The sequence below is a fragment of the Narcine bancroftii genome, chromosome 10 (genome assembly GCF_036971445.1).
Source record: "Narcine bancroftii isolate sNarBan1 chromosome 10, sNarBan1.hap1, whole genome shotgun sequence".
In the NCBI taxonomy this organism is placed as follows: Eukaryota; Metazoa; Chordata; class Chondrichthyes; order Torpediniformes; family Narcinidae; genus Narcine; species Narcine bancroftii.
The window spans coordinates 33,043,467-33,070,774 of NC_091478.1; the positions used below are offsets into that span (position 1 = coordinate 33,043,467).

The following is a 27,308-nucleotide window of genomic DNA, read 5'->3' on the forward strand; positions in this document are numbered from 1 at the left end:
TTGGAAGTGATGCAAGAAACTCAATAGTTATGAGCTGAGAATCACTGTCTATAAGGGAAATAGAAAGTCCAAGAAAATGAGTCAGCACTTGGAAAGATGTTTGCAGGTCAAGCATGGATAGAAATGGTCAGAAAATGTTTCGGGTCCAGCCCCTTAATCAAGACAGCTGTAAGAAGGGGACACATCAGCTCTACCAAGGGGTGGAAGAAGCTGATATTGAATAGAAGGTGGGAGAGAGGGAGAGACTACTGGGAAAGTCAGAGAGAAAACAAAGAACAATAAGAAACAAACCAGATAGGTACCTAAAATGAAAATAAAAATCTTCACAGAAAGTATTCATACCACAATGGTCAAAGCCTACCCCACCATAATAATTTGATGACAGCATAGTATATTTCCAATTTCAACAATTAGGTGTCAATTAAGAGTTTATTCACAAACGATTACAGCATAGGAGTGAGGCACAGAATTGAAATGGTAGGCCACGCTGACGTCTGTCCATTGCCTCATGTATATCAAATCAAGGCCACCTGTAAATTGGAGGACCAATACCTAATATTCTGTCTGGGTACTCTGCAACTGGATGGCATTAACGTCAACCTCCATTTTCTGCTAGAATACGCGCACACCCTGTTCTTCTCTCTTCTTTCCTCCAGCTCTCCATCCCTGTCCCTCTCCATTCACAGAGTCACTTCCCCCACCTTCCTGTTTGCTGGTGTGCCTTCCCTCCCTTATCCACCTATTACTTCCTGCCTGTGGGGCTATGCTCCTCCAATATTTATCTTTGCCACTCTTTGACCTACTGAGTTTCTCCAGCAATGTGTTTTTACTTCAACACGGTGTCTGCAGACTTGCATGTTTTACTCATTAAATGAATGTTGAGAAGAATGCAAATGGACTTTTTTAAGTAAAATATACAATTATTATGAGAAGCTGCCAATTTCTAATCCTCAAATAAGATCAGCTCATACAATAACTAGGTACTGAGTTATGGCTGCATTTAGTGACAACATTGTTCTCAGTGTAATTGTGCAATACCCATGTCATTCAGACCTAGTAACCATTACCACTGGAAGTGTTAGAAATCAATACCCCTTTTCCACTGCCATCCCAGTTAACTGTCTGTGCAGTGTACCGGGATAGGAAGCCCTTTGTGCCATTTCCACTGGGCCACCCTTAAATGGGACACAACTCATCCCAGGGGATCAGAGTGTTCTACCTTCAACTGGAAATGGGTGACTTTCTGCTGTCCCTTTTCCACTGGTTTTATCAGCATATGAGTAGGGGTCAAGGTGGTTAATTCCCAGTGTGAAATGACATCATTTGACGCCAGTGTGCTGATTAGTTTTCTTTTTCTACTGGACCCTGTCCAAGTTAATCTCCTGGGACAAGGTATTATGTAAATAGCTTTTAAGAAATGATCCTTCACTACCTTACAGAAAAAAAATTCTCACTTTATTGGAAATGTGTAATTTAAAATAAATTGTTGCCTGATTTCACTTGGTGTACGATATGCAAGCTGAGTTGTGCACATTTCACACCAACTTCTTGGCTGACAATGGCTTCAATAAAGTTGTTCTGTTGGAATGTGGAATCTTACTGACATGCTTGCCTGCAAAATATCATTTCTTTCAAACAAGCAATTATTTACAGAATTTGAAATTCTTCCCTTTCACTTAATAAACACTTTTCCTGCAACAATTTCGACCATCTCTCCTAACCCACTGCTTCCTTATGCAGATATTTACAAATATAAGCTATCTTCATATTCATTTTACCTTTTTTGAAAGAGATCAAAAACTACAGAATTCACAAATGGAATTCATATAATATCTTGGCGCCTCACAGTTTGGCGGGCAGCAGCCTCCTTTGAAGAAGACCGCAGAGCCCACCTCACTGACAAAAGGCAAAGGAGGAAAAACCCAACACCCAACCCCAACCAACCAATTTTCCCATGCAACCGCTGCAATCGTGTCTGCCTGTCCCGCATCGGACTGGTCAGCCACAAACGAGCCTGCAGCTGACGTGGACTTTTTTACCCCCTCCATAAATCTTCGTCCGCGAAGCCAAGCCAAAGAAAAAGAAGAAATGGAATTCACAAATTCACAAATGGAATTCATATAAATGCTTTCCAAATCACTGAATGAAGTGCCACACAATATATATTATCTGTTTTGAAATAAATATCCACAATTATGACCATGAAATGTAACTAAGAACTTATGATTAATTCTCCATTGTCATCCAATGTCAGTAAAATAACTCGCAGACCAATTATCATTAATATAACCAAACCTAATTAAAATATTGAGTTCAACATGCCTTAAAGTTTCCTAAATATACAGTGATAGAAACCCAAATACCTTTAGTGGTCTGTTCAAGATTTTCCAGGTAAAATTTGTACTGACACACTAATCCCTCTTCAAATTCTCTCAAATGCTGTGTTTCTTTTCTCACCTGAAAATAAAAGATACAACATTTTCATAGCTTCCACATTCTTAGTCACCCTGTTTGAGGCACAAGTTAACCAACTTATTTTAAGTTAATAACAGTCAGTTACAAGTAAAAGAAAATTATCCCCATGATGATACTGTACGAAAAACTCAGAAAAACTGCATACTCTCAAAAAGATATGGACCTATTAAAACCGTCATCTTATAGACCTATTATTAAATTCAGATTATAAGATCATTGCCAAAGCCTTGGCAAATAGATGGGCAAAATTCTTGCCGAAATTGATAAATATGGATCAAACAGGATTTGTGAAAAAGAGACAATCAGCTGATAATGTAAGTTGTCTGATTAGTATAATTCATTTGGCACAAAAGAGAGGTTGATCTGAGTGTTGATTAGATGCAGAAAAAGCATTTGATAAACTTAAGTGGGATTTTTTTATTTAAAGTGCTGGAAAGATTTGGACTAGGTCAAATTTTTACCAATTGGATCAAGGCATTACACAATGATCCAAAAGCTAAAGTGGTGACTAATGGACAAATTTTCACACCTTTTCAGTTATCAACATCTAGTAGACAAGGATGTCCGTTATCTCCAGTTCTATTCATTTTAGCTATAGAACCTCTTGTAGAAGTAATTCGTCGAGATCCAGACATTAAGGGATTTAGGGTTAACCAGGAGGAATAGAAAATTAATTTATTTGCTGTTTTGATATATTTGACAGAACCTGCAAACTCATTACAGAGATTATACTCAAAACTGGAAGATTATGGCAAAGTTTTGGGTTATAAAATAAATTGGGCAATTATGCCTCTTACAGGAGACTATACAAAGTGTCAAAGAAATGCCCCATTTAAATGGCTGGCAAATGGGATAAAATATTTAGGAATGTGCATAGATAATAATTTTAAAAATGTATACAAATTGAATTAGTTACCTTTACTCAAAAAGATTGAAGAAGATTTAAACAGATGAACACTTATCCATAACATTAGTGGGAAGAGTTAATTGTATTAAAATCAATACATTTCCAAGAGCACAATATTTCTTTCAACACTGCCCATACCATTATCTCAGAGGTTCTTTCAGGAGGTGAATAAATGTCAAAAAATTTCTTTGGAAAGGTAAGAATTTGAGGGTCTTTATAGAAAAATTAACTTGGAAATATGAACTGGGAGGCTTACAACTCCCTAATTTTTTTAATTATTATCCAGCGGCTCAAATGAGATTTTTTACTTTCTTTTTTGGAAAAGGAGATAAACCTGCATGGGTGAAAATAGAATAGGATAAAATATAAGAAAGAATGGCAGAAGATTTCATATATAAATGGGATGTGAAATTTGTAACTGGTGAGAGAGAAGCCCCTTGCTAAAACACTGAATCAATATCGGGTACAAAATAAAGTGATATTAGAACAAGGGGAGTCTGGGGTGGGGGGGGGGGGGGCTTATCTCCAAAAACTCCCCTGACTCATAATAGGCTTATACCTTGTACAATGGGTGATCAAATTTTTGAAATTTGGTCTTGTAAAGGAATCAGATATATTGAAGATTGCTATGAACAGGGACAATTGATGTTATTTGAACAATTAAAAAATAAGTATGGAATTCTTAACAACACAATCTTCTGCTATTTTCAAATAAGAGCACATCTTAAGGGACAAATTGGGCCCTACAATGTTTTTATCAAATTGTAGTGATGTGGAGACTGCTTTCAAAGGGAAATACAAATAAATTTACTTCACCAATGTACTTCATCTTTTTCTTGCTTTTCTTTTTATATCTATCCTTTTCTTTGGGATCTTTCTTGGGTGGGTGGGGGTTGGGGTATAACCATCATGAAATAACTACTAGACTTACCTTGCATTTTTTAAAATGTTGTAATTGACTGCATGTATGGTCAAACATTCTAAATAAGCGATATATTAAAAAATGCATACTCTCAGGCCAATCAATGAGCACTTAGACAGTCTAATAACTATTTCCTGATAATAATTTCTCTTTTACAATTTTGGAGGATACCCAAAATTATATATGAAGAATTCTGATGCCATTGTGCAGAGGAAACTGATTAATTCTCTCAGGTCATTCCAAAATACCACATCAGGGAGTGACAACCAAGTGATAGATGTAGTTTTTTTCAAGGGCAAAACTTTCATTATTTTGCCTGTTAAAACATAGTAATAACATTGAGCTCATATGTGATCTTAGAAAGATCAACCCATATTTTGCCAGTACCATGTGTGAGCAGCATTGCATGTAATATTAGATCTTTTGAAGCAGGGGGGTTGTCTCAGATCAGAACTCAGTGTTACAGCTACATCCAATGATGGAAATACATGCTTAATGTTTTACTTCATCAGCTCTTTCTATAAGATACAGTTCTCAACTGTAAGCATGTGATACACTTTGAAGTCTGCAGTTGCCATTTTTCAACATGGACCAGAGTTGTGCCAATTAAAGTCAAAGAAGCCATTATGAGGCTGAAAAACAAGAATAAAACAGTAAGAGACATGATAAAAGACAACATAAAATGCTAAGTTACGGTACACTGCAAAGGGGTTACCCAATCACACGAACTCCGAATGCAGTACATACATTTAAAAGCAGTAAAAATTGAGCCACTGCTTCACCTGGATAAAACTGATTTGGTCCTGGATGGGAGGGAAGGGGAAAATAAAGGTATAATGGAAGTGGTTGCACCTCCTATAGCGGCATAGGACAGGAAATGGTAGGTGAGGATGGAAGAGTGGGGCGAGTGTGGAAGTAAGGGTCTGTCTCATGTAGATTGATCAATTTTAATTAATACCCACATGTTTTGTGAGGGCTGTAAATACTTTAGAGCAGTGGTTCTCAACCTTATTCTTTTCACTCACATACCGTTGAAGTATTCCTTATGCCATAGGTGCTTGGTAATTAGTAAGGGATTGTTCCTAACAGATGATTTTAGTCATCCTAAGGCTTGGGAAATGTCTCTTACTGTTTTATTCTTGTTTTTCAGCCTCATAAATGGCTCCTTTGACTTTAATTGGCACAACTCTGGTCCATGTTGAAAAATGGCAACTGCAGACTTCAAAGTTTATCACATGCTTAGAAGCAAGCCTACCTTTCTTATATCTGTATCATGAAAGCAATTAAACATACCTGAGTACTCAAAATTACCTGTGAAGCCAAATGCCCCAAACATTATGGTGCCCTGAAATGAGGGGACTACAAAAGATGTGTTGTAATTTCTACATGGTCAAACCAAAATGTATACAAATAACCTGGAATAAAATCTGGAACGTGCATTTTAATGACATCTCAATTGTTTGATGACAAATTTAAAACCGTGGAGTACATGGACAAATAGACGTGTCTTGTCCCAAACCTTATGGAGAGCACTGTGTAACAAGTTAAAGTAATTTAAATCCTGATCACATCTTATTTTAAAATTAATCTTATGTTCTGTCAAAAAATATTTTTCCACAGATATAAACCTTTCTATCATCAACACATTTGCAGCTCTATGTCATCATTTCAAAAAGGAATTGGGCAATTTGGATCAATAGCAGCCTACCAGAAAATGGATATGACAGAGACATTATCTCAGTGAGACATTCCCAGCTGAGACTAGTTTTCTAATGTAATGGAATAAATCATAGAGAAAACATTTAAAAACATGTTAGGAAAGGAGGAAGGTTAACATTTCAATTGAAATGTTGCTTTAATGTATATATACAATCTGGCTTCCTTCGCTGGAAATTGCTGAGAATTTCATGTGCCTCAAGTGCAAATCAAGGAATACCACATATGCATGGTCAAAAACAAAAATCCCAGACTTGCTTACAGATTCAGGGAGGCGAATAGAGTCCACGTACAATTGAAAATGTATTTCCAAATGTCAAGAAACATTTAAAAAGTATTGATAGACATACACAACTTTCCCATCCAGCTAAGGTGGGGGCAGGGCTTAACAAGCAGTCATACTTTTCAAGGTTGTTTTTGCTACATGGCATCCTCAAGGCAAATCAGATTCAAATACAGTAAAATCCTCATTACCCAGCACCTAAGGGAATTACAGGAGTCAGATATGGGAATTTTTCATTGACTGAGACTCACTTTTCCAATGCCTAACTAAGACACCTGCATTAAGAATACACTATTTGAAAGACAAAAGACAGTGGAAAATGTAAAGTAATTTGAAAAAAAAATCAGTATTGTCCTTAATTATGTAAAATTCACTTTAATCAGTTAATTCCCATAACTTAAATTTTAAATTTGAACCCTAGTTGCTGGCACTGTAAGTGTTACGCTAACCAGTACGCTAACCATCGTAATCCCTCCCCTCACGATGACAATCCGACTCACCTCCACGCAAGCGTCCCAGTCAGGCCCTTGGGGCACCTTCCTTTAAATTCAAACCCCAATCGCTAGCGCTGTAACAGTATTGTGCTAATCGCTGCGCTAACGATGCCACTGTCATAATTAACCCCACCTTCCCCTGAGTTTACAGATAAAACCTAACCAACATACGTAATACTAATAAAAACAAATAATCTTCCTAGGCAGGGATAGGGAGACACTTTGGGAGAGTTGCCCCAGCAGAGAGCGGCATCGGCATTCTGGACACCGCCATTTTATTCAAACTCAACTTTATTGAAACTTTGTTCAAACTGCTGGGGTGCTCCGCTGGCTGGACGTTTGCTCCCAGCTTCACCAAGGGCTTGAGTGTTGCTTCGGAGAACCTTAACTTTTATAACTTTCAACTTTTATTTATACTTTTTTCAATCTATATTAAAGTATGTGTATTTATTTATTTATTTGCTTGGCATTTGTGGCCAGTTTCCAGTTGATTGAGTGCTAGATAATAGGGATTTATTTTACTGTACAATTTTATGTTTAATAAAGCAAAAAAAGGTACATTTTGTTTCATATGTATAATCAGCAAATAGATGCACAAGATCAGAAAGGTGGGGGGGGGGCGTTAATTTCACTTATTTTTAATTAGTGATATGGTTTCCTTAAAAATGCAGTTACAAAACAGCAAAGGTGTGAAATTCCTACAAATATAAAACTATAAATCTATCTTGCTCCTTCTGCTGATAACATTTAATCAAATCTGTAGTTTCAAAGAACATTCATGCTGTATTAAATCAAATTATATTTTTATGGTGTCTTCTCCTAAATATTAAATGAGGATACAGATAGTCTAAAAATATTTTACATCTTAAAGGTTATGACAAGAGGTTACGAAAACAGCATACAAATCCAGTACAGAATGAAAGTAAAATAATTTGCATTCATAAAGAATGTTCATGATTGCAATATTTTTAAAGCAATTACAGAAACATTGCACAAAATACTGTATGTGGAAACAAAGGCACTCTGAGGAGCTTCTGAAACTAAACAATTCAAGTCTTCACTGGATATTCACACAAGTTCAAAAGATCAAAACCATTGTCCTAAAAATTCCTACGGCTGGAGGACAATTCTATTTATACTGGCAAAATGATACTGCAACAATTTGTTGGCCTGATGCTGCATTTTGCATTGAACAGATTTTCTTTTTTTTTTAAAGTATACAACCATATGCTATTTAAAAGCATTGAAGGCAACTAGATATAAAACACATTATTAAGCCACATGGGTAGTTTCGCCAAGTCTTACACAGCAAATTCAACTTAGCAAAATCACTGCATGCTGCGTTATAGAAATTTAATGAAGCAAAAAATTAATGCTAACCCATTCAAGGAGATATTAGGGCAACCAATGTCAAAGTCTTGGTTTTAAATAGTGTCAATAAGTAAAAATGGGTAGAGAGCAGGTAATGAGAGGAAATTTTAGCTTTGGGATTTTGTGGGCTTAAGGCTTATAATTAATTATGGGATGCTTTAATAGGCCGTTGAAACAATGATATCTCAAGAGTTTATATCAATGGAGATATGATTAGAGACCATGTTGGGATTTAAAAAAAACATTAATAGGCCATTTATAGTAGTGCCAGGGTTGGAAATCTGAATGAAAATCAGTTATACTTCATTTGTTAATTTTACGGAACCTGAACATTGTTGGCAAGATCAGTATTTATTGACCACCTATATCTACTTTGAACTAATTGGCTTGATGGACCATTTCAGAGTCAATATGACTGGTGGGTCTGGAGTCACATTTAGGCCAAATAAGGCAAGTACATGATAGTTTCATGGATGCCATACCAAAATGCAGCATTTTCACTGTTTTAAAATTTCAATTCATTAGTCAAAGTTTAAATATTTGCATTGGTGGGATTAATTTGTGTGTCACTACTCTATCCACCAAACATTGAGAAGTTAATAGAGCAGTTAGGAAGGAAAGCTGATTGGCCAGTAATGGGAATTGGTAGCTCTGATGGTTGAGTTCACAGGAAGCACGAGAGACAAGAGAAAGTTACAAGTTTGTGACGAGGACTGGTAAAAGGCTTGAGGTGAGATGGGGGAAATCATTATGAATCTGAATCTATGGGCAATGGCTAATAAAGAAAGAGATAAAAACAATCTTCAAATTGTTAAACATTCTGGAAACAAACTTTAAAAAAGAATTGGCTATCAATTGAAACTTAGAAAACTGGTGAAATTAAAGGAATGAAGACGATTAAAAACATTTTTGTAAACCTTCCTATCTTCCATCTTGCTTTATAATTTAGCTGAAAATATAAAACAAAAATGTCATAACATAACAGAATAACCTTGATAGTCAAATCAATATCACAATGTTTAATTAAATACACTTCTCAGTTGCACCTTCAAACAAACTTTATCAAATACCTTTGCTGCTTTCTCATCTTCAGTTAAAGGTCGAATCCTGTATGATGGTGTGATATCTTTAAAGACCTCCATCAATGAAACCATCACCAATTTTCTCACTGTTATGGCAACATGCGGATCTTTTTCCATCAACATCGAACGCAATTCCTTCAACTTTTTAATCTGAGAAATGCAATGTTTTAATTTTAGTTTAAAACTGGTATCTTTTTCAAAATTAGAAATACTTATTGATATTTATATTCTTGTACACTGGAACAATTTTGGTTTATATTTATCTAACCAAAATGAACTCTTCCGAAACTACACAAAATTACAGAAAACAAGGAGCGCTGACAATTTATTCCAAGTTGTGCAACATCGAAATCAGTAACAAATATATATGATAGTGTTCTAACATTGCCTTGCGAATTCCTTCCCTGTATGCTAGGAGAGCGAGAGACAGATTAATATTTTTAATTATAGGTTCAGTGACAGAACATTAATTACACGAAAGGAAATGATAAACCACACCATTTAACTTCAGTTTCCTGTCCTGAAGGAAACCGTCAAGATTTAATGGGGAAATTCATAATTTTCTTATATTAATGCCAACAATTTCATGAATTCTGCACAGATACTGGTCAATTATTTGTAGTTATTATCCTAATGGCAACTCTTACACTGGATTACTTACAAACTCTGAAGTGCAATTGTGAAATTGTGGTAGGGGATCCATGTCTGCAGACTTCCCTGATTCAGTCATTATTTCTCTGTATTGGACATTCTTTTGTTTCAAATCACTTCTCAGAACACAGATATTACTGGTAAAACCAGCATTTATTGCCCATCCTTAATTATCTTTGAAATGGTGAATGTGGTTATCCACATCTGATGCCTTTGTTTTTCTTGATGGTAATAGATTAGGGGTTTATAAGGTGCTATAGAAGTCACCAAGGTGAGCAAGTGTTGTGCAGTTGGTACAGCTTGATGATGGTATAAGAACTAATATTTTTCTTGGTGGATAGTGTCAAACCAGCAGGCTGCTATGTCCTGGATAATGTTGAAAACCTTGAGTGTTGTTGCAGCTGGACTCATCCAGGCAAATGGACGGTGTATCTTCAGATTTATTGTCAGAGTACATACATGACATCACATACAACCCTGAGATTCCTTTCTCTTGAGGGCGCGGCAGAATTACCACAAATTTGTAATGCAAAAATAAATTTCACACAGGTGAACATGTAAATAATCAAAAGAACAGGTTACAAATATAAACAAACTGCCTGTGCAATATAAGGAGAGCAAAGAAAATCAATAAAGTACACTCGTAAGAGTCCTTAAATTAGTTCCTGATTGAGTTTGTTGTTGAGGACTCTGATGGTAGAGGGGTAGCAACTGTTCCTGAACCTGGTGGTGTGAGTCTTGTGGCACCTCTACCTCTTTCCTGATGGCAGCAGTGAGAACAGAGCTGGGTGTGCTAGGTCTTTGATGATTGCTGCTGCCCTCCGATGGCAGCGTTCCCTGTAGATGTAATCAGTAGTGGGGAGGGCTTTGCCAATAATGTATTGGGGGCATATACCCCTGTCTTGGATAACATTCCTGAATTCCAGATAGGAGGCATACTTGGGTGTGGCAGGAGAGTAATTTGCCCGAAATACTTAAAAACTGATCTTCTCTTGTAGTTTCAGTTTTTCTATGGCTGGTCTAAATGAGTTCCACATTCCACCTCCTCAAACACAAAAGGCATGATGAGACTCAATTTGGGCACAGTTGAGCACGTTATAGTAGGTAAGTAACTGGCTCTTAACATCACTGCCAATTACATCTTCCATCACTTTGCTGAGAACAGATTGATTGGGTGGTAAATATCTGACCTGATTTTGCCCTACTTTCTATGGACAAGGCATATAAAAATATCCCATTTGCTAGCAAGCAAAAAATATACAGTAAAATTATCATTATCTTGCATTCAATCAAGCATAAAAACTCAAACAACTGGGAAAAAAAGTAACAGAGAAAATAAATCAATAAAATAATTTTAAAATAGCTATGAATAAATAAAGTTTGAAATAAAAGTTAAAAATTTTAAAAGTAAACGTTCTCCAAAGCAACACACTACCCTTTGGGAGCAATATTCAGCCAGCGAAGCACCTCAGTCATGCCCTGCCTACCGCAGCTGTTTCAATAAAGTTATGTTGGAAGAAAATGGTAGTGCCCAGGATGTAGAGCCAGCCGATGCTGCTCACTGCTGGGGCAGCTCTCCAAAAATGTCTCCCTTTCGCTACATGGTAAGAGTCTTTATCTTTATTAGCATATCAGTAAGGCTTTGTCTGTAAACTTGGGGGAGTGGGGGAATTAATTAAAACAGCAGCAGGGTTAGTGTAGTGGCGAGTACATCACTGTTGCAGCGCCATCAACTGGGGTTCGAATTTAAATTTTGGGAATTTCTTGATTAAAGTCAACTTTACAAAATTAAAAACTACAATACTGATTTTTTTTTCAGATTACTTTGCATTTAGCATTGTCTTTTAAATGGTGTATTCTTAATGCAGGTATTCTAGTTAGGAATTGTCATAGTGAGTCTCAGTTAACCAGAAAATTTGCATTTCCACCATCCGCGATCCCCGTCGGTGCTCAATAATGGGAATTTTACTGTATCATTAATTACTAAAGACAACCACAAAATTTAATGCAACTAAAAAAAACTGAGATCATAGGCAACAATGTAGAGGATGATAAAAATAAAGTTATAAGAAATAAAAACCAATTAAAAAGCCAAAAGAAAAATAAATGAGTTGTGTAATGACAATGCCACCTATAGATATGTAAAAAGAAGGTATAGAAAATAAATAAGGACAACAGATAGACAGCTAAGATATACAAAAAAAGTTCAGAGAAGAGTTGATCAATAGTTTGTTGATGGCAGTAGGAACAATAAGGCATTCCTTATTCAAGGAAATGATGAAACAGTATCAACTCAAAATTAAACTGGTATTCAATGCATTTCTGATAATGATATAGCCCAAAACACTCAATGATACATTAAACAGAATTGTGACATTTAGCCAGAGAGTGCAAATCATGGCACAAGAACATAGGCTTAATCTCTGATACAGATTTTCAATAAGGATAACACTATGTAGATTATGATGTAGAATTTCATTATTTTGTAGTGCCAGCAATAAAACAGAAAGGCTTTAATACAGTACATTTTCCCTTATCCAAAGTTTCATTAGCCGAACATTTTTGCAACGTCAACGTGACTTCACAAGTTGAAAAAAATTCATCACCCAATTTGCCAATGTGGGGCTCTGATGCTCTGTTGGCACCATTTTGATAACAACAGAGCTTTCGTATACTGTACAAAGATATCGTTGCAAATGGCAAAAAGGTCTGCATACAGCACTATGGATGTCAGTGAAAAGGAGGAAGTGTTTATGTTTGTCTATAGAATAGAAAGTCAAGTTGTTGGCAAAAGTGTTTGGTATTCATTAAACATTATTTCATGCTCGAAAAGCTTGGTGGTGTTTTTTGTTGTTCTTTAACCGCTGATACAAGAATTCTGCAGATGCTACTGAGCCTGCTTAAAGTCATTGTTCCATTAACTGGGAAAAAAAAACCCAAAAAACAAAAACTATTCAGTCCCAAACATTTTGGATCTGGGGAAACGTACCGTAATATACTTTTAACTATAAGACTTCTGGTTGTATAGAATTCACAGAATTCTCCCAAACCTATAACAATCAAATTTTTTAATGAGTATTGCTTCATTAATCTGTCTCAGCAGAGATTTTTCATAAAACATGGAAACTTATTTTGTGATTGTACAATGAACTTACATTGTTATCTGGTGCAGTCAAGATGGATGAAGCCAAAGAGGCAATACAAATCTTTTTTTCTTCCAAAGTCTTCTTTCTCAGCAGTAATCGTTCCTCCATGGTTAACATCTGAAGAGGCTCCATTTCAGCAACTAATTGAAAAGGAAATCAGAGAGGAACAAAAAGTCCAGGTTTTTAGATGCTGGATGGAATTCGAAGTTAATAAAAATAGTTATCACAAACTTTATTCCACAAAAAAAGATACTTGACAATGGTCATCCTTTCAGGGCTCAAGGTTCAAAATAAATGACCAAATTCTACGATAGGACCCTACCAACAGAAACAACTGTCAAAATGGTGCAAACTGAGAAGCACTAAAAAAATTCCAGGACATAGAAGGAAATAAATAAAATTATGACAGATTGAATGGGGGTTGAAATTTATGTTATGGTGCAAGACTTTTGGAAAGTTGAAGATGGTAGCTGGGTGAGTCTAGAGATATTTATGGCTGGCTATTAAAAGTTGCTAACATTGTCTATATTTTCATTCACTTAATCCTTAAGACTGGTAGACATGGTGTTGGTAAAGGTTTGATGAGATGGCTTCGTCCTAAACTTACAATTCTATATTAAGATGCATTATCAAGAAAGCAATCTTCGTATTAATGGCAGCGTCACATTTGATCTCCCAAACTATTCAACTTCCATCTCAAACTTTCAAATTGCTCACTAAAAAAACTAACTATACCGGCATTTCAAAATTAGATTAATAAGCTGTCAAGATAGTTGGCATAGCGGTTAGTGCAACGCCTTTACAGTGCCAGCGATCAGGACCCGGGTTCAAATCCTATGTAGTCTATAAGGAGTTTGTATGTTCTTCCTGTGTCTGCAAGTGTTTTCCCTGGGAGCTCCAGTTTCCTCTCACTGTTGGAAAAGTACTGGGGAGTAGGTTAATTCGATATAAATTGGGGGCGGCATGGACTGTATGTCTAAATTTAATTTTAAAAATACATTATATCAGGGCTGCCCCCGAGCCAATATTAATAATTTTCTCATGTTGTTTGCCTAAGGTTAAACAGGTAAAATTCGCTATAAATGCCCCTTGGTTAAGTGAAACAAAAACTCGAAAAGTTGGTTCAAATGGATATCGAGGCTATCATAACACTATGTTAGAGCAGGAACAATTCCTCATTTCACTCTCCAAATGGATACTGTCAAGAACAAGTTTAACTTTTTGTTTGTCTCTTTGTAATTTGCCCACTCAACCACCTACAAGACAATCACTCAATTGAAGTATTTTGTGTCTAAGATTCAATTTTATTTCTTTCCAACAAAATGCATACAAATTTTGAGAGATTTTGGATTTGTGGAGTATATTTTAAGCCATACTATACAAGCTAATTAAGCATTGGTTTGATACAATCATTGCAAATGTGGTTTTAAATGCGCAGACACAAAATTTTTTTTTATATACGAAAATGCAACTGACACTTTCTTACCTTGCTCATTTTGTGGAATTACCACCTCGGTCACATCTTCTGCCTCTTCTTCCATTGCAACTAGTAAAGAAACATGCCAGTTAGTGTCAGCAATGTCATTAATTAGAAGGCTTGAGATATTAGGACATTTCACAAAATCAATTATCCATGAACATGTTGGGATTCATGATTTCAGTTCAACAAATACTTGAATCTGTAACATGCAATAAACAGAATGACCAGAAACGTTCCAAGTTTGATTCCATCCCCTCCAATCTCCCAACCATAAGTTCTTCCTTTATGCCTTGGGTTATCATTGCGGTTAGCGCAACGCTGTTACAGCATCAGCGACCGAAACCAGGGTTTGAATCTCGCACTGTCTGCAAGGAGTTTGGATGTTCTCCTCATGTCTGAGTAGACATGGGTGCTCCAGTTTCCTCCTACTGCTCGAAAATGTACCAGGGGTTGTAGGTCAATTAGGTGCATTGGGCAGCATGGGCTCATAGGCTGAAAGGACCTGTTACCCTGCTCTAAGTCTGTATGTATGTCCTGATCCAAATTAACCTCTGCAAAAGCCTTTACTATACCCACTCTCTCAACTTCTGTGCGATGAATAACTTTGACCTAAACTACAAGCTTCTTTGTTGAACTCCTTGTACCACTGATAAGTAGTACACTGCTGCAGCCAGGAGAAGTGCTGATCCACAGCTCCGATAATCAGGGTTCAATCCCGATCTCTGGTGTGTCTGTGTGGAGCTTGCACATTTCCCAATGACTCCATGGGTTTCCTCCCACAATCCAAAGGCATGCTGCTTGGTAGGTTTATTTTAAATGAGTAATTTTAAATTATCCCTCGTGTATAGGTGAGTGTTGTTGATGGAATATGGGAAAAAATAAAATGAGATATGACTATGACACCAAATGTGCTCACTCTCTAGTCAAGAATGTCCAATCAGTTAATTGTATTAAAATAATATATTTCCAAGAGTACAATATCTCTTTCAATCAATGCCAATCTCAGGGGTTTTATCAGGAGTTAAATAAATATATCAGAATTTCTTTTTGGAAAGGTAATATGTCAACAGTCTCCATAGAAAAACTAACCTGGAAATACAAACTAAGAGGTTTATAACTCCCTAATTTAAAAAAATTATTATCGAGCGGCTCAGATGAAATTTCTTATCTTCCTCTTTGAGGAAGGAGATAAACTTGCATGGGTGAAAATGGAATTGGATAAAATAGGAGAGAGAATGGCAGAGGATTTTATATATAAATAGGATTCAAAATTAATAACTGGTGAGAGAGAAACCCCTTTGTTAAAACATTTAATTAATATCTGGTTAAGATAAATAGTGATACTGGAACAAGGGGAGGCTTATCTCCCAATAGTCCCCTGACTCATAATAGGCTTATAGCTTGTACTAAGGGTAAACAAATTTTTGAAATCTGGTCTTGTAAAGGAATCAGATATCTTGAAAATTGTTATGAGCAGGGACAACTGATGTCATTTGAACAATTAAAAAATAAGTATGGAATTCCTAACAACACAATCTTCTGTTATTTTCAAATAAGAGCGTATCTCAGGGATAAACTGGGCCCAACAATGTTTTTACCAAATTGTAAAGATGTAGAGACTGATTCAAAAGGGAAATACAAAGAAATTTACTTCAGCAATATATCTTTTACTCCAAATGGGAACACCCAAACAAGAGGTTCATAATCCAGGCAGAGATGGGAATCGATGAGCAAACCTAGTTTGAACTCTGTCGAGATAGTATGGCTAATATGATAAATGTACGATATAGATTAGTTCAATATAATTTTTTGCATCAATTATATCTCACACCACAGAAATTAAACAAATTAAATTCAAACCTATCAGACCAATGTGTTAGATGTGGTGAAGAGGTCGGAATTTTTTTTGCATTCAACTTGCAAAAAATAAGGTCTTTTTGGGTTGAGCTAGGAAATTTTCTAGAGCAGATTACAGGAATCAAATTTCCACAAAACCCAGAGTTATTTTTACTGGGTAACATTATAGGGATAAGACCTAAACTGAAACTATCCAAACATCAAACAGAATTTGTTAAAATTGCATTGGCAGTAGCTAGAAAATGTATATCAGTTACATGGAAGTCTCATTCACATCTGAAATATATAGTTGCATTCCCCTCGAGAAAATTACGTATAACTTAAAAAATAATTACAACATTTTTAAAAATTTGGTGTCCATATTTACAAATGTCAAGTGTAAATCTTTAATTATGTTCACCCTAATCCTTGAAACCTGCATTGATCTTCTCCAAAGAAAATGAAATGAATATGAATTTATGATCTGTGTATTTTGCGACACTTTTCATCTCACTCTCTCTCTCTATGGGGTCTTTCTCTGGGTGGATGGGGTTGGGGTATAAGCATCATGGAATAAACATTGGAATTACTTTTGACCTGTATTTTTTAATTTTGTAATTGACTCCATGTATGGTCAAAAATTTTAAATAAACTATTTTTAAAAAGTCCAATCAGGTACCTGCCCATTTCAGAGCACTAACATGGCTCTAACCAAAAGTGCATATTACAACCTCTATGATTAAACACCAATGAATAATCCCCCCCTTAGTGAAAAGGATTTCTAGGATGAAATATTTCTTCCGTTAAGAGGAGATTGGAACTTGATGGTAAACAGCGTTCTGTGAGTCTCTAACAGGGTCATTACTAAGAGACTTTTATCTAATATCCAACCAATGTATTTCTAACCATCCTACTTGCCAGCATTTCCAAAATCCCCCACAAATCCATTCTTGTTTCTCCTTTGTGACAGATAAATGCAACCTATCTACAACTGGATATTGTGATATGAACACGTATCCCACTACAAGTCACTTACCCGCTCAACCCCAATCTACTTTTTGCAGGAATAAGTCTCTCCAAGGCTTCCAAGTCCAATCTCTTCCTCCCCCCCCAAAAAAAAAAGTTTGGCCACCCCTGATTTATGTTCTCCTAAACTTGAGCTTCCTACCACTACCTTAACATCCAAATCATTCATCCCAATAATTCATATGTTTTTCATTGTCAGGATGAGGGAAGCCAAACTTAAACTTGAGGAACAACACACCACATTCCCCCTGGACAACTCTTCTTTACGTACTCTTGTACTTTAAAAAAAAACTTTTCTTCCTCCTTCCTTCCTAGACTTCTTTCCTGTCTGTCCACCTTCCATTTTATACCCCATCACCTCTAGGCCTCTTCCCCAGGTTCTTTTTAATCACGATTCCTTTATTGTCATGAACATAATTCATAACATTAACTATTGTTTGTCATAAAGGTACACAAAAGTGCCACTAGCCCGGCACCCTCACCAATAAAAGAAAGTCAGAGTCTCTTCAGAGACATAAAGTGTCTTTGGAATTGCCTCCTGTGCTCTCGCAACCTCCGCAGTCGCGCAACTTCTTGTTCATTCCAGCGGTGAACTAGGCTCTTAGTTCTGAATCTCTAATACAATTAGGAAGCTGTCAATTAGGAACCCAAAGTCCCCTTTATAGATGTATCTTAGCAGTAATAAAGGGTTCAAACTTGAAACATTAACTAATAATTCCTATCCATGGATGCTGTCCGACCTGCTGAGTTCCCACAGTAATTGTTTGTCTGTATGTGCCGTGAACAGCCCACCCGATACTCAGCCTCTAATTTCCTTCAGAAAACCATCAAGAAAATAAATGTTTTCAACTCGCAACATAAATTGCATTCTCTCATTCCATGCTCAACTTCATCTTCCTCACTTGGCCTCCAGTGAAATCAAATCACATCAATGGCATTATATGAACTTCAAGCTGATGAAAAGATCACATTCTTTTCATCACAGGTTTACAACTCCTGGTAATGTATCTTCCAATATTTCCTGCTCATTCTGGCCCAGCTTTCCATATTTCATAAGAATCAACATTCTCCATTTCTTTTATCCTACCATGTACTACAACCTGACTCATCTAATCACAATCATTATTCTCCTGCTCCAGCTTGATATCCCAAATGCTCAAACTTAAAGAGCAATTAACCTGCTTTAAATGGACATCCATCACAACAGGGACTATTGGCCGATGGTTCTTACATCTACTTATGAAGCAAATCAACTCCTCACTCAGAAAGGACCTGGACCCATTTCAATTTGCCTTTCGTCACAATACGTCAATTGCAGATGCCTCCAGACTGCTCCTGCCCTCTGCGTTAGATTACCTGGACAACACCACAATGTCAGGCTGCTGTTCATTGACTACGGAGCTCAGCATTTAACACCATCTTACTCGCAAAACTAATAATCAAACATAAGGATCTGTGACTCCATTCATCCTCCTCCAAATGGATCTTCAATTCCAACCAATAAGATTAATTAAAAACTTAATTTTAAGATGAACATTATTAAATTGACTTATTTAATGCCAACCTTAATTCCACTTGAAATTATTTAACAGCAATGAAATTATGCATCTTTTCTGTTTATATGAACCAGTCAACACTATTTATGAAAACTGAGTTTTACAAAAATTATTATTTTAAACTACAAAAGAAAAATATATTTTCTTACCAGGCTTTTCTACTGAGTGAGGAATGAGACCACTTTTATCCTTGAAAGGCAATAAGTGGATGATTTCTTTATCAGGTTCAGTGTCCAAATGCCTTGGCACTTTTTCATACTGTTTGACTTTATTTTCATTTTTTTGCTTCTTGACGTGGATTGGTTCACTGCAACACAATAACAATGTACATTAAATGTAAGAGAATGGAACAGCATTCTGGACTCACAATAATTAGGGACATTTTCTCAGCATATTAAAATTAATTTCACAAGCATTAATCTCCCAATACATCATTTTGATTTCAGATTTATTGTCAGAGTACATACAACCCTCAGATTCCTTTATCTTGTGGGTGTGGCAGAATCACCACTAATTGGTCATGCAAAAAATAAACTGCACACAGCGTGAACATGGAAACAATCAAAAGAACTGTAAAGAGATAACAAATTTAAACAAATACAAGGAGAGCAAAAAAAAATCAATAAAGTGCACAGGAGCCCTTAAATTAGTCCCTTATTGAGTTTGCAGTTGGAGTCTGATGGTGGAGGGGTAGCAGCTTTTCCTGAACTTGGTGGTGTGAGTCATGTAGCACCTAGACCTCTTTCCTGATGGAAGCAGCAAGAATAGAGCATGTGCTGGGTGGAGGGTCTTTGATGATTGCTGCTGCCCTCCAACGGCAGTGCACCCTATTGATGTACTCAGTAGTGGGGAGGGTTTTGTCTGTAATGTCCTGGGCTATGTCCACTAGCTTTTCAAGGGCTTTACTCTCAGGGGTATTGGTGTTCCCATACCAGACTGTGATGCAGACAGTCAGCACACTTTCCACTACACATTTATAGAAATTTGCCAGGTTTTCTGATGTCATACTAAACTTCCTCAGGAAATTTCTAGAGAAGTTGAGGTGTTGACATGCTTTCTTAACGATGCCATTGGGTGTATAGGGACTCCCAAGAATCTTAATGTGCTTGCCTTCTCCATGTTAACCTTATTTAGTAGTCCAATCAAAAACAACCTAGGGGAATTTTTTTTAATTTTTATTTTTTCATTTGCATCAATAACATATTTATACATAATCATAAAGGTAGATGCAAAATGAAACATAATTTTATATTTTCTCCCCCTCCCTCCCCAAAAAAGTAGGAAAATAAAGAAAAAAAGTCTACCTGAATTTATCATACATCATTCATTAACTAATTAAATTTCAAATTGACAAATATCATCTTGAACCTCTAAGTTAGCTAGGGCGAGTCAGATGAACTTTTGCCAATCAAATCTATATGGCTTTCAAATCTTATAAAATTTTTCTGAGTAATTCTGTAAATTATACGTTAGTCTCTCCAAAGGTATGCAATTTTGAAATTCCACTTGCCATTTATTCAACCCTATGTTATTGTCTCATTTCCACATTACTGCATGCATTTCTTTGCTACTGCTTTTGCTATACTTCAAAACTTCCTTTGATAAACATCTAACTTCAAATTATGTACATCACTTAGCAAAAATATTCTTTGATCTTTTGGTACTTGATTCTTCAAGATTTATCCCAATAAAATACTCATATCTTCCTAAAATTTTCCAGCTTTTTCACACTGCATGTAAGGAAGTTCCTACCTCTTCATTAAACCTAAAACATTGATCTGAGCAGTTTGAATCAAGTCCATGTAATTTATATGGAGTATAAGATAAATGATGTAAAAATTGGAATTGTACCATTTGGTATCTGACATTAATTGTATTAGTTACACTCTCATAACATAATTTTGATCATACTTTTGAATTTGTATATTTAAATCTCCATCTTCAATCCTAGCTTTCTTTTTAAATAAGATTTAAGTTGATAATAAGAAAAAATGGTATTATTTGGTATATTGCACTTCTCTCAATTGCTTAAAAATAAAAAAAAGCAACAGAAAAAAAAATCCTTTATTCTTTTTATTCCACAGTTATACTAGATATCAAAATATGAATTATTTACTGTAAAAGGAATAAGAGGGTCTTGCTTTAATCACATTTTGGCTATTTGATAATTCTCCATTCCTCTTTCCATATGGATTCCATTCCATACTTTATGTTTCAAAATTGGTGTTTCTATTTTCCCGTTTAACAGTTCTTCATCCCATTTATACAAAATATTTTCAGGATTATTTTCTCCTATTTTACCCACTTCAATCTGTGCCCACACTGTCTTTTCACCAATCTGGTAACAGGAAGACCTGAATCTAAGTTGAGCTGCTTGGTAATAATTTTTAAAATTAGGTATTCTTAGTCTCCCCCCCCCGATCATATTTCCACGTTAACTTTTCTCATGCCATCCTGGTCATTTTGTCTTGCCAACCCTAGGGGAATTGTTGAGAGCAGATTTAAACTAATCTCAATTTTGAGGTGAAGCAATTTTGAAGTAAGTTAAGCAGCAAAGTCTACAGATGCTGTGATTGTAGTGCAGTACACAAAAGTGCTGCAGAAACTCAGCAGCTATAGAAAGTAAAGGGAGACCAATGTTAGAGGCCTGAGCCCTTTGACAGTGCTCAGAGACCTTCCCTTACTTGCCTCTTGAACAGGACCCCACCAAGACACATCAAGCCACCTTCTCATATCATTGACCCCATCACTTCCAGTCATCTGCTCCACAGCCCTGAACCTCATTGTTTCCCAACCCTGCAGTGCTCAGTTCTATCTAAGATCCATAAACATAAAACCAAAACCACTTGTGAATCTGCAGGAGTCATCTACTGCATCCAGTGCTTCCGTTTGGGATATCACTCGTTCAGCACCTTTGCTTTGTCCGCTGCAATGAAAGGGTCCTCCCAGTGGGCGATCCTTTTAATTCCACACACCATTCCACACAGACTTGTCTAAAATTGCCTCATGCACTACCAAACCCAGGCTACCAACAAATTGGAGGAAAAGCAGGGCATTCTCCAATCCACCTCGCCACTCTCCAGTTTCCACCAAGTCTCTCTCTTTCTCTATCACTCTCCTTTCCACCAGCTTGCCACCCTCTTTTCTTTTTCTCTTCTATCTTTCCACCTCAAGCTACCTATGATCTGGGAGGAGTCACGCGATGGAGTAGTGGCCGGACGGTGAACTCCAGCCCTCTCCAGAAAAGTCGGGAAAAACAAGAGAAAACACAAAGGCACAGAAATAAAAGTTACAGAAAAGTGAGTATAAAGGTGGAAAGAAGATGGCGACAAAAAAAGAAAAGTCGAAAGCAACGGTAAGAAGAGAGGAAGAGAAGACAAAGGAGGGAAAAGGTGAAGGCCTTACCTGTCCGAAGAGGCCCGCTGCGGAGAGAGAAACCCGCTCCCTCAGGTCGGTAAATAATGGACTACAAAAATGGCTCGCAGAGCCGAGCAAAAGTGCGCAACCGCGCATGCGCGAAGTTTCGCGCATGCGCGATGCGAATGAAAAGAAACACACCGACGGGAGGGGGGACCAGCTGGGGAGTCGATCTCCACAGCCGGCAACGACAGCTGCAGAACACCTGCAGCAAGAAGAGACCACAGAAGACAATAGAAACAAGATAGAAGAGGAGGAAAGGGCAACAAAGAAACAACAGATGGTCAACCCAGAGGAAGAAGAAGAGGAAGAGTATGGTGAAATAGAAGAAGAAAAGATAGGCAAGGTAAAGGATATACTTGCTCTTATTAAAGGATACATGGAGTCATTTAAAGAATGGCAAACACAGGAATTTAAGGATTTAAGAAAAAGAATAAACAACACAGAGGAGAAAATAATTAAAATGGAGATGACCTTAACAGAAATGGGAAAAAAAATGGACAAGATGGAAGAGCGGGCAGTAGCAGCAGAAATGGAGGTAGAAGACTTAAAAAAGAAATTGGAGAAATCTAATAAAAAAACTAAAGAGACACAAGAACTACTAGCTCAAAAAATAGATACAATGGAAAACCATAACAGAAGAAATAACATAAAGATAGTGGGCCTTAAGGAAGATGAAGAAGGCAAGAATATGAGGGAGTTTATAAAAGAGTGGATCCCTAAGACCCTAGGATGTTCAGAACTACAGCATGAAATGGAAATAGAAAGGGCACATAGAGTATTGGCCTCTAAACCACAACCACAACAAAAACCAAGATCTATTGTAGTAAAATTCCTAAGATATACTACAAGAGAAAAGGTACTGGAGAAGACAATGGAAAAAGTAAGAGAGGGCAACAAACCACTGGAGTATAAAGGGCAAAAAATCTTCATTTATCCAGATATAAGTTTTGAACTCCTAAAGAAGAGAAAAGAGTTCAATACAGCAAAGGCGATTTTATGGAAGAAAGGGTATAAATTTATACTAAAGCATCCAGCGGTATTGAAAATATTTATTCCAGGACAACAAAACAGACTATTCTCGGATCCAGAAGAAGCACGAAAATTTGCAGAACAATTACAAAAATAGACTGAGGGAGGAAGACGGGTAATGAGAGTTAAAATGATCACGACTGATATGTATGTGGGTAAAGACAAAAATAGACTGAGGGATGAAGACGGGTAATGAGAGTAAAAATGATCACGATTGATATGTATGCAGGTAAAGAGGTATAAGAGTGAAAAGAGACAATGAGCATACATGAATGTATCTGTACTTAGAGGAAAATATAGATAGTATAGACAAGAATTAATAAGGGAAGGTAATGGAATAGAGAGAATAAGGAGGGAATTAAAAGAGGGACCTTTGTGACATATGAAAAGTGAAATCTTTTCTGGGGGAGGCGGGGTGGGGGGAAATAGCGGTCACTGCAAAATCAGTTGACGCTTGCGAGTGGATTCGCAAATCTAAATGGAGAGGGGAGATGTGGTTGTCCGACAAGGGATAAAGGACAACTCAGGAGGTGAAGGGGAGATTGGGGATAAATAAGATAGAAATAGGAGAATAAGGAAAATGTTAGATGTTGTAGGAATGTTGTCTTATAAAGAGTTGAAAATAAGAAAACAGAAATGGAAAAGGAGGAAAGGTAATGATGGAAAAACGGAAAGAGAAGATAAACAAAATATAAAAGGGCTACGCTGAACTATATGTCTTTAAATATTAATGGAATACATAACCAAATTAAAAGGAAGAAACTACCAAATTTAAATGAATAAATGTATTCCATTAGAAAAAATAACATATTGGTTAAGAAATAACATTGAAATATTCGAACAAGTATAGGAGCCTTACATTAAATACAATAGCGAAAACCTACCGGGGACAAACATTACCTAAGTTGATGGAAGGAGAAGGAAATAAAAGAATGGACTCAGTAGAATTTCTGGTGTAATTTTGTTGAATGACAACATTGTCTGACTGGCTTAATGCAACCTAGATTGTATACCTAAAATGGATGAGAGGGGGGGGTGGGGGGGTGGTTTGGGAGGAAAGGGGGGGGGGAGAAAAAGTCACTGTATATGTGTGAAAAGAAATAGTGTATATCATGGCTAATGTGATTTATGGTGTGAAAAATAAAAAAATTTAAAAAAAAAAAAAAGCTACCTATGATCTCTTACCTGTTAGTCTGAACTCCTCCCCTGCCTCTTCTTTCCTCCTCTCCTCTGCTTTTTATTCAGGCACCTGCCTGCCTTTGTGCTCAAGCCTTGACAAAGGACTTAATCCCAAAACTCTAGTTACCCTTTTACTTCCTATAGATGCTGCATGACCTGTCGAATTTCTCCAGCACTTTTGTGTATGCAGAGTTCAGAGGAAACTATGAAAACAACTTATTGTATTTCAGAACCATGTTTTATTAAACAAAATTTGTCAATCCAAAAAGGGATTTCCCACTAGCTTCCACGTTACAATTCTGGAAGTGTTCTGGAGCTCATCTGTCTCAGTCAAAAAAAAACTACATTAAAAAACATATGAATACAATTATGTGAAATTATTTCATTTTAACAATTAAATCTTAAGATAGTAAAAACACATGTAAATAGCCTTTCAAAGTACAAATCCCAAGGCTATGAAAGGGTTTCATTTCTGAGAACAGTTTGGAAACTGAATTTCTCATGTCAGAACTAAACAAATGCAGTCTGTGGAAGATGATCACAGAAACAACTATAATGGGAGAATAATCAAGTACAGGAAGAGCAGTACACAGAAATGGCCTATTCCCACCAGAGAATGCCTGCAGTCCCACAGCATCGGCAAATCCATCTCCAGCCATCCCACCAGTCTCCTAATCGCCCAGGGAAATATCCTATTTGACCCTGAAAGGACACCTCTACAACAGCCAGTAAATCCATTCCCATTCAGTCCTCCAATCTACCAGCCGTGACTAAAACCACTAATTGAAACTGAAAATAACGCCTCTGCCTCAGCAGCATCCAATTATATGGTCAGGCTTCAACCGCACTGATTAAGTCAGAATTATTAGATGTGCCTCACAGACTCACCTGTAGAACTCCGCTCTCAAGTTAGAGAAGCTTAACTTGTTTCAGAAAATTGTTTAAAAATCTCAGTGAAATGTTTTTATAAAGTTAAAAATTCCTAAGTCATGGCTTTTGTAACCCAATGACTGTAATCACCAAAATCCTGAAGGACCTTGACAGGAGGGGCATATCCTCTTCTGGGCAAGGAGACATGGTCTCAAGAAATTTACAACAGAGGTGAGGTATTTTTCTGTCAGTGTACCATCTTTGGAACTCCCATCCTCAAAGTAGAATCTTCCTTAAGGCCTATCCTTGATTAGTAAGGAAACTAAATGTTACTGAGCACAGATCAACCACGATCTTAATTAATTGATGAAGCAGGGATTATTCAGGAGTTATATAATTAGGTGGATAGCAGGCATCTTCAAATAAAAAAATACTCAAATGTAAATTACAAGCAGTAATCAGTTTGAAATCAAAAGGACAGGTTTGTAAAGCTGTATGAAGAGCACAGGCAGCTGATCCACAGTGAGACAGGATGGAAGGGAAGAATATTCAGGAGACATGACTTACACAATGATTTGGAAAGGCTAACAAAACAGTAAAAAATACCTTGAATTAAGATCCCTGGAAAAAAACAATGAACGCCGACCCATACTTTGCATATATTCCAAGTCATCATCCTCCAGCATATCCAAGGGAAGATAGTCATCCATTTCTTCCTCTTCATCTATTCAGGTACACGGACGGTGTAACTGGTTAATAACCTGCATTGCAAGATCTTTTATAGAGTTTGGATTATGCACTAAAATTAACTTTGAGCTAACGATGTCCATTATTATGAAGAATACAAACCAGCACCTTCCAGAGTATAAATCGTTAAATGCAGAATCCAAAGTTGATGCACACTGATTTATTTCCATAAGTGCAATTTTATGTAACTTAACCTAGAGTGTTTCCTGTTTTTTACTTAATGAAATGAGAACCCACCTCATTCTACCAAAATGTAATGACATTTATAGAACAATTAGATTGGGGTGGCCAAGCATTTTGATTGTGGGACACATAAAGAAAAATATAAGGAGTCACAGGGCAAATAATATTAAGCTCGGCAGTTTTAAACCAGTAACACTGCAAAAAAAAATGGTGTTTTAAGACCAGAAAACTCCTGGGCCATCGAAAATTCATTTTCTATCAAAATAACTATACGACACTACTGAACAGTTTAACTGTTGACATTATAGTATATAGTTTATTAGGCATTTCTGTATCTAATGTTCTTAAATGCAATTTAAATGAATATAATGAAAGTCTTTAAACCTCTTTAAAATGATGGTAGCAGCATCTAGTGTTGAAACTAAGAAGTGCACATAAAATGCAATTTATTGTTCGAGGCTATTGTATGTTCCAACTGGCCACTTAAAAATGGGCAGCAGGCCACAGTTGTCCCGTGGGCCCCAGTTTGGCCACCCCTAATTTAGGTGAACCAGGTAAGAAAAGTGAGCATGAATAAAATTGTTAAGTTAATGTATTCAAATAACTACTTATTTGATTGGTAGATCAAAGCTAAAGGATATTGTACATGAAAAGAATTTTTAAATAAAATTGGAGTCATAGATATTATTAATTCATGTAAAAATATTTTATTCTAATAAAGAAAAATTTGATAATCTATACTATGCCACTGCCTTTACTACTTGTCTCACAAGTTGGTGAAACGAAGGGAAGACGAGGAGACCTCCAAGCACCTGCGCTCTTGTCTTCTCACCACAGCTGGAGCTGTTATTTTGTTGTCATTTTAATTCCCCTTTCCATTCCTACAAGACCTGTCTATCCTGTGTTTCTGCCATTGCCAGAGTTAGCCCAAACAC

At 36.6% G+C, this 27,308-nt stretch overlaps 1 protein-coding gene across 1 annotated transcript in view; it reads right to left on the reverse strand.

The window, feature by feature from the left end:
* The window catches only part of noc3l (NOC3-like DNA replication regulator), a 53,074-nt gene that overhangs the window by 14,440 nt on the left and 11,326 nt on the right, over positions 1–27,308 (reverse strand). Inside the window, exons 3-8 of the mRNA XM_069900572.1 lie at positions 26,050–26,167; positions 19,095–19,252; positions 14,534–14,593; positions 13,057–13,187; positions 9,239–9,400; positions 2,364–2,457 (exon numbers count right to left, since the gene is read on the reverse strand). Of these exons, the coding sequence (XP_069756673.1) occupies positions 2,364–2,457; positions 9,239–9,400; positions 13,057–13,187; positions 14,534–14,593; positions 19,095–19,252; positions 26,050–26,167 (723 nt within the window). The remainder of the gene's footprint in view (positions 1–2,363; positions 2,458–9,238; positions 9,401–13,056; positions 13,188–14,533; positions 14,594–19,094; positions 19,253–26,049; positions 26,168–27,308) is intronic.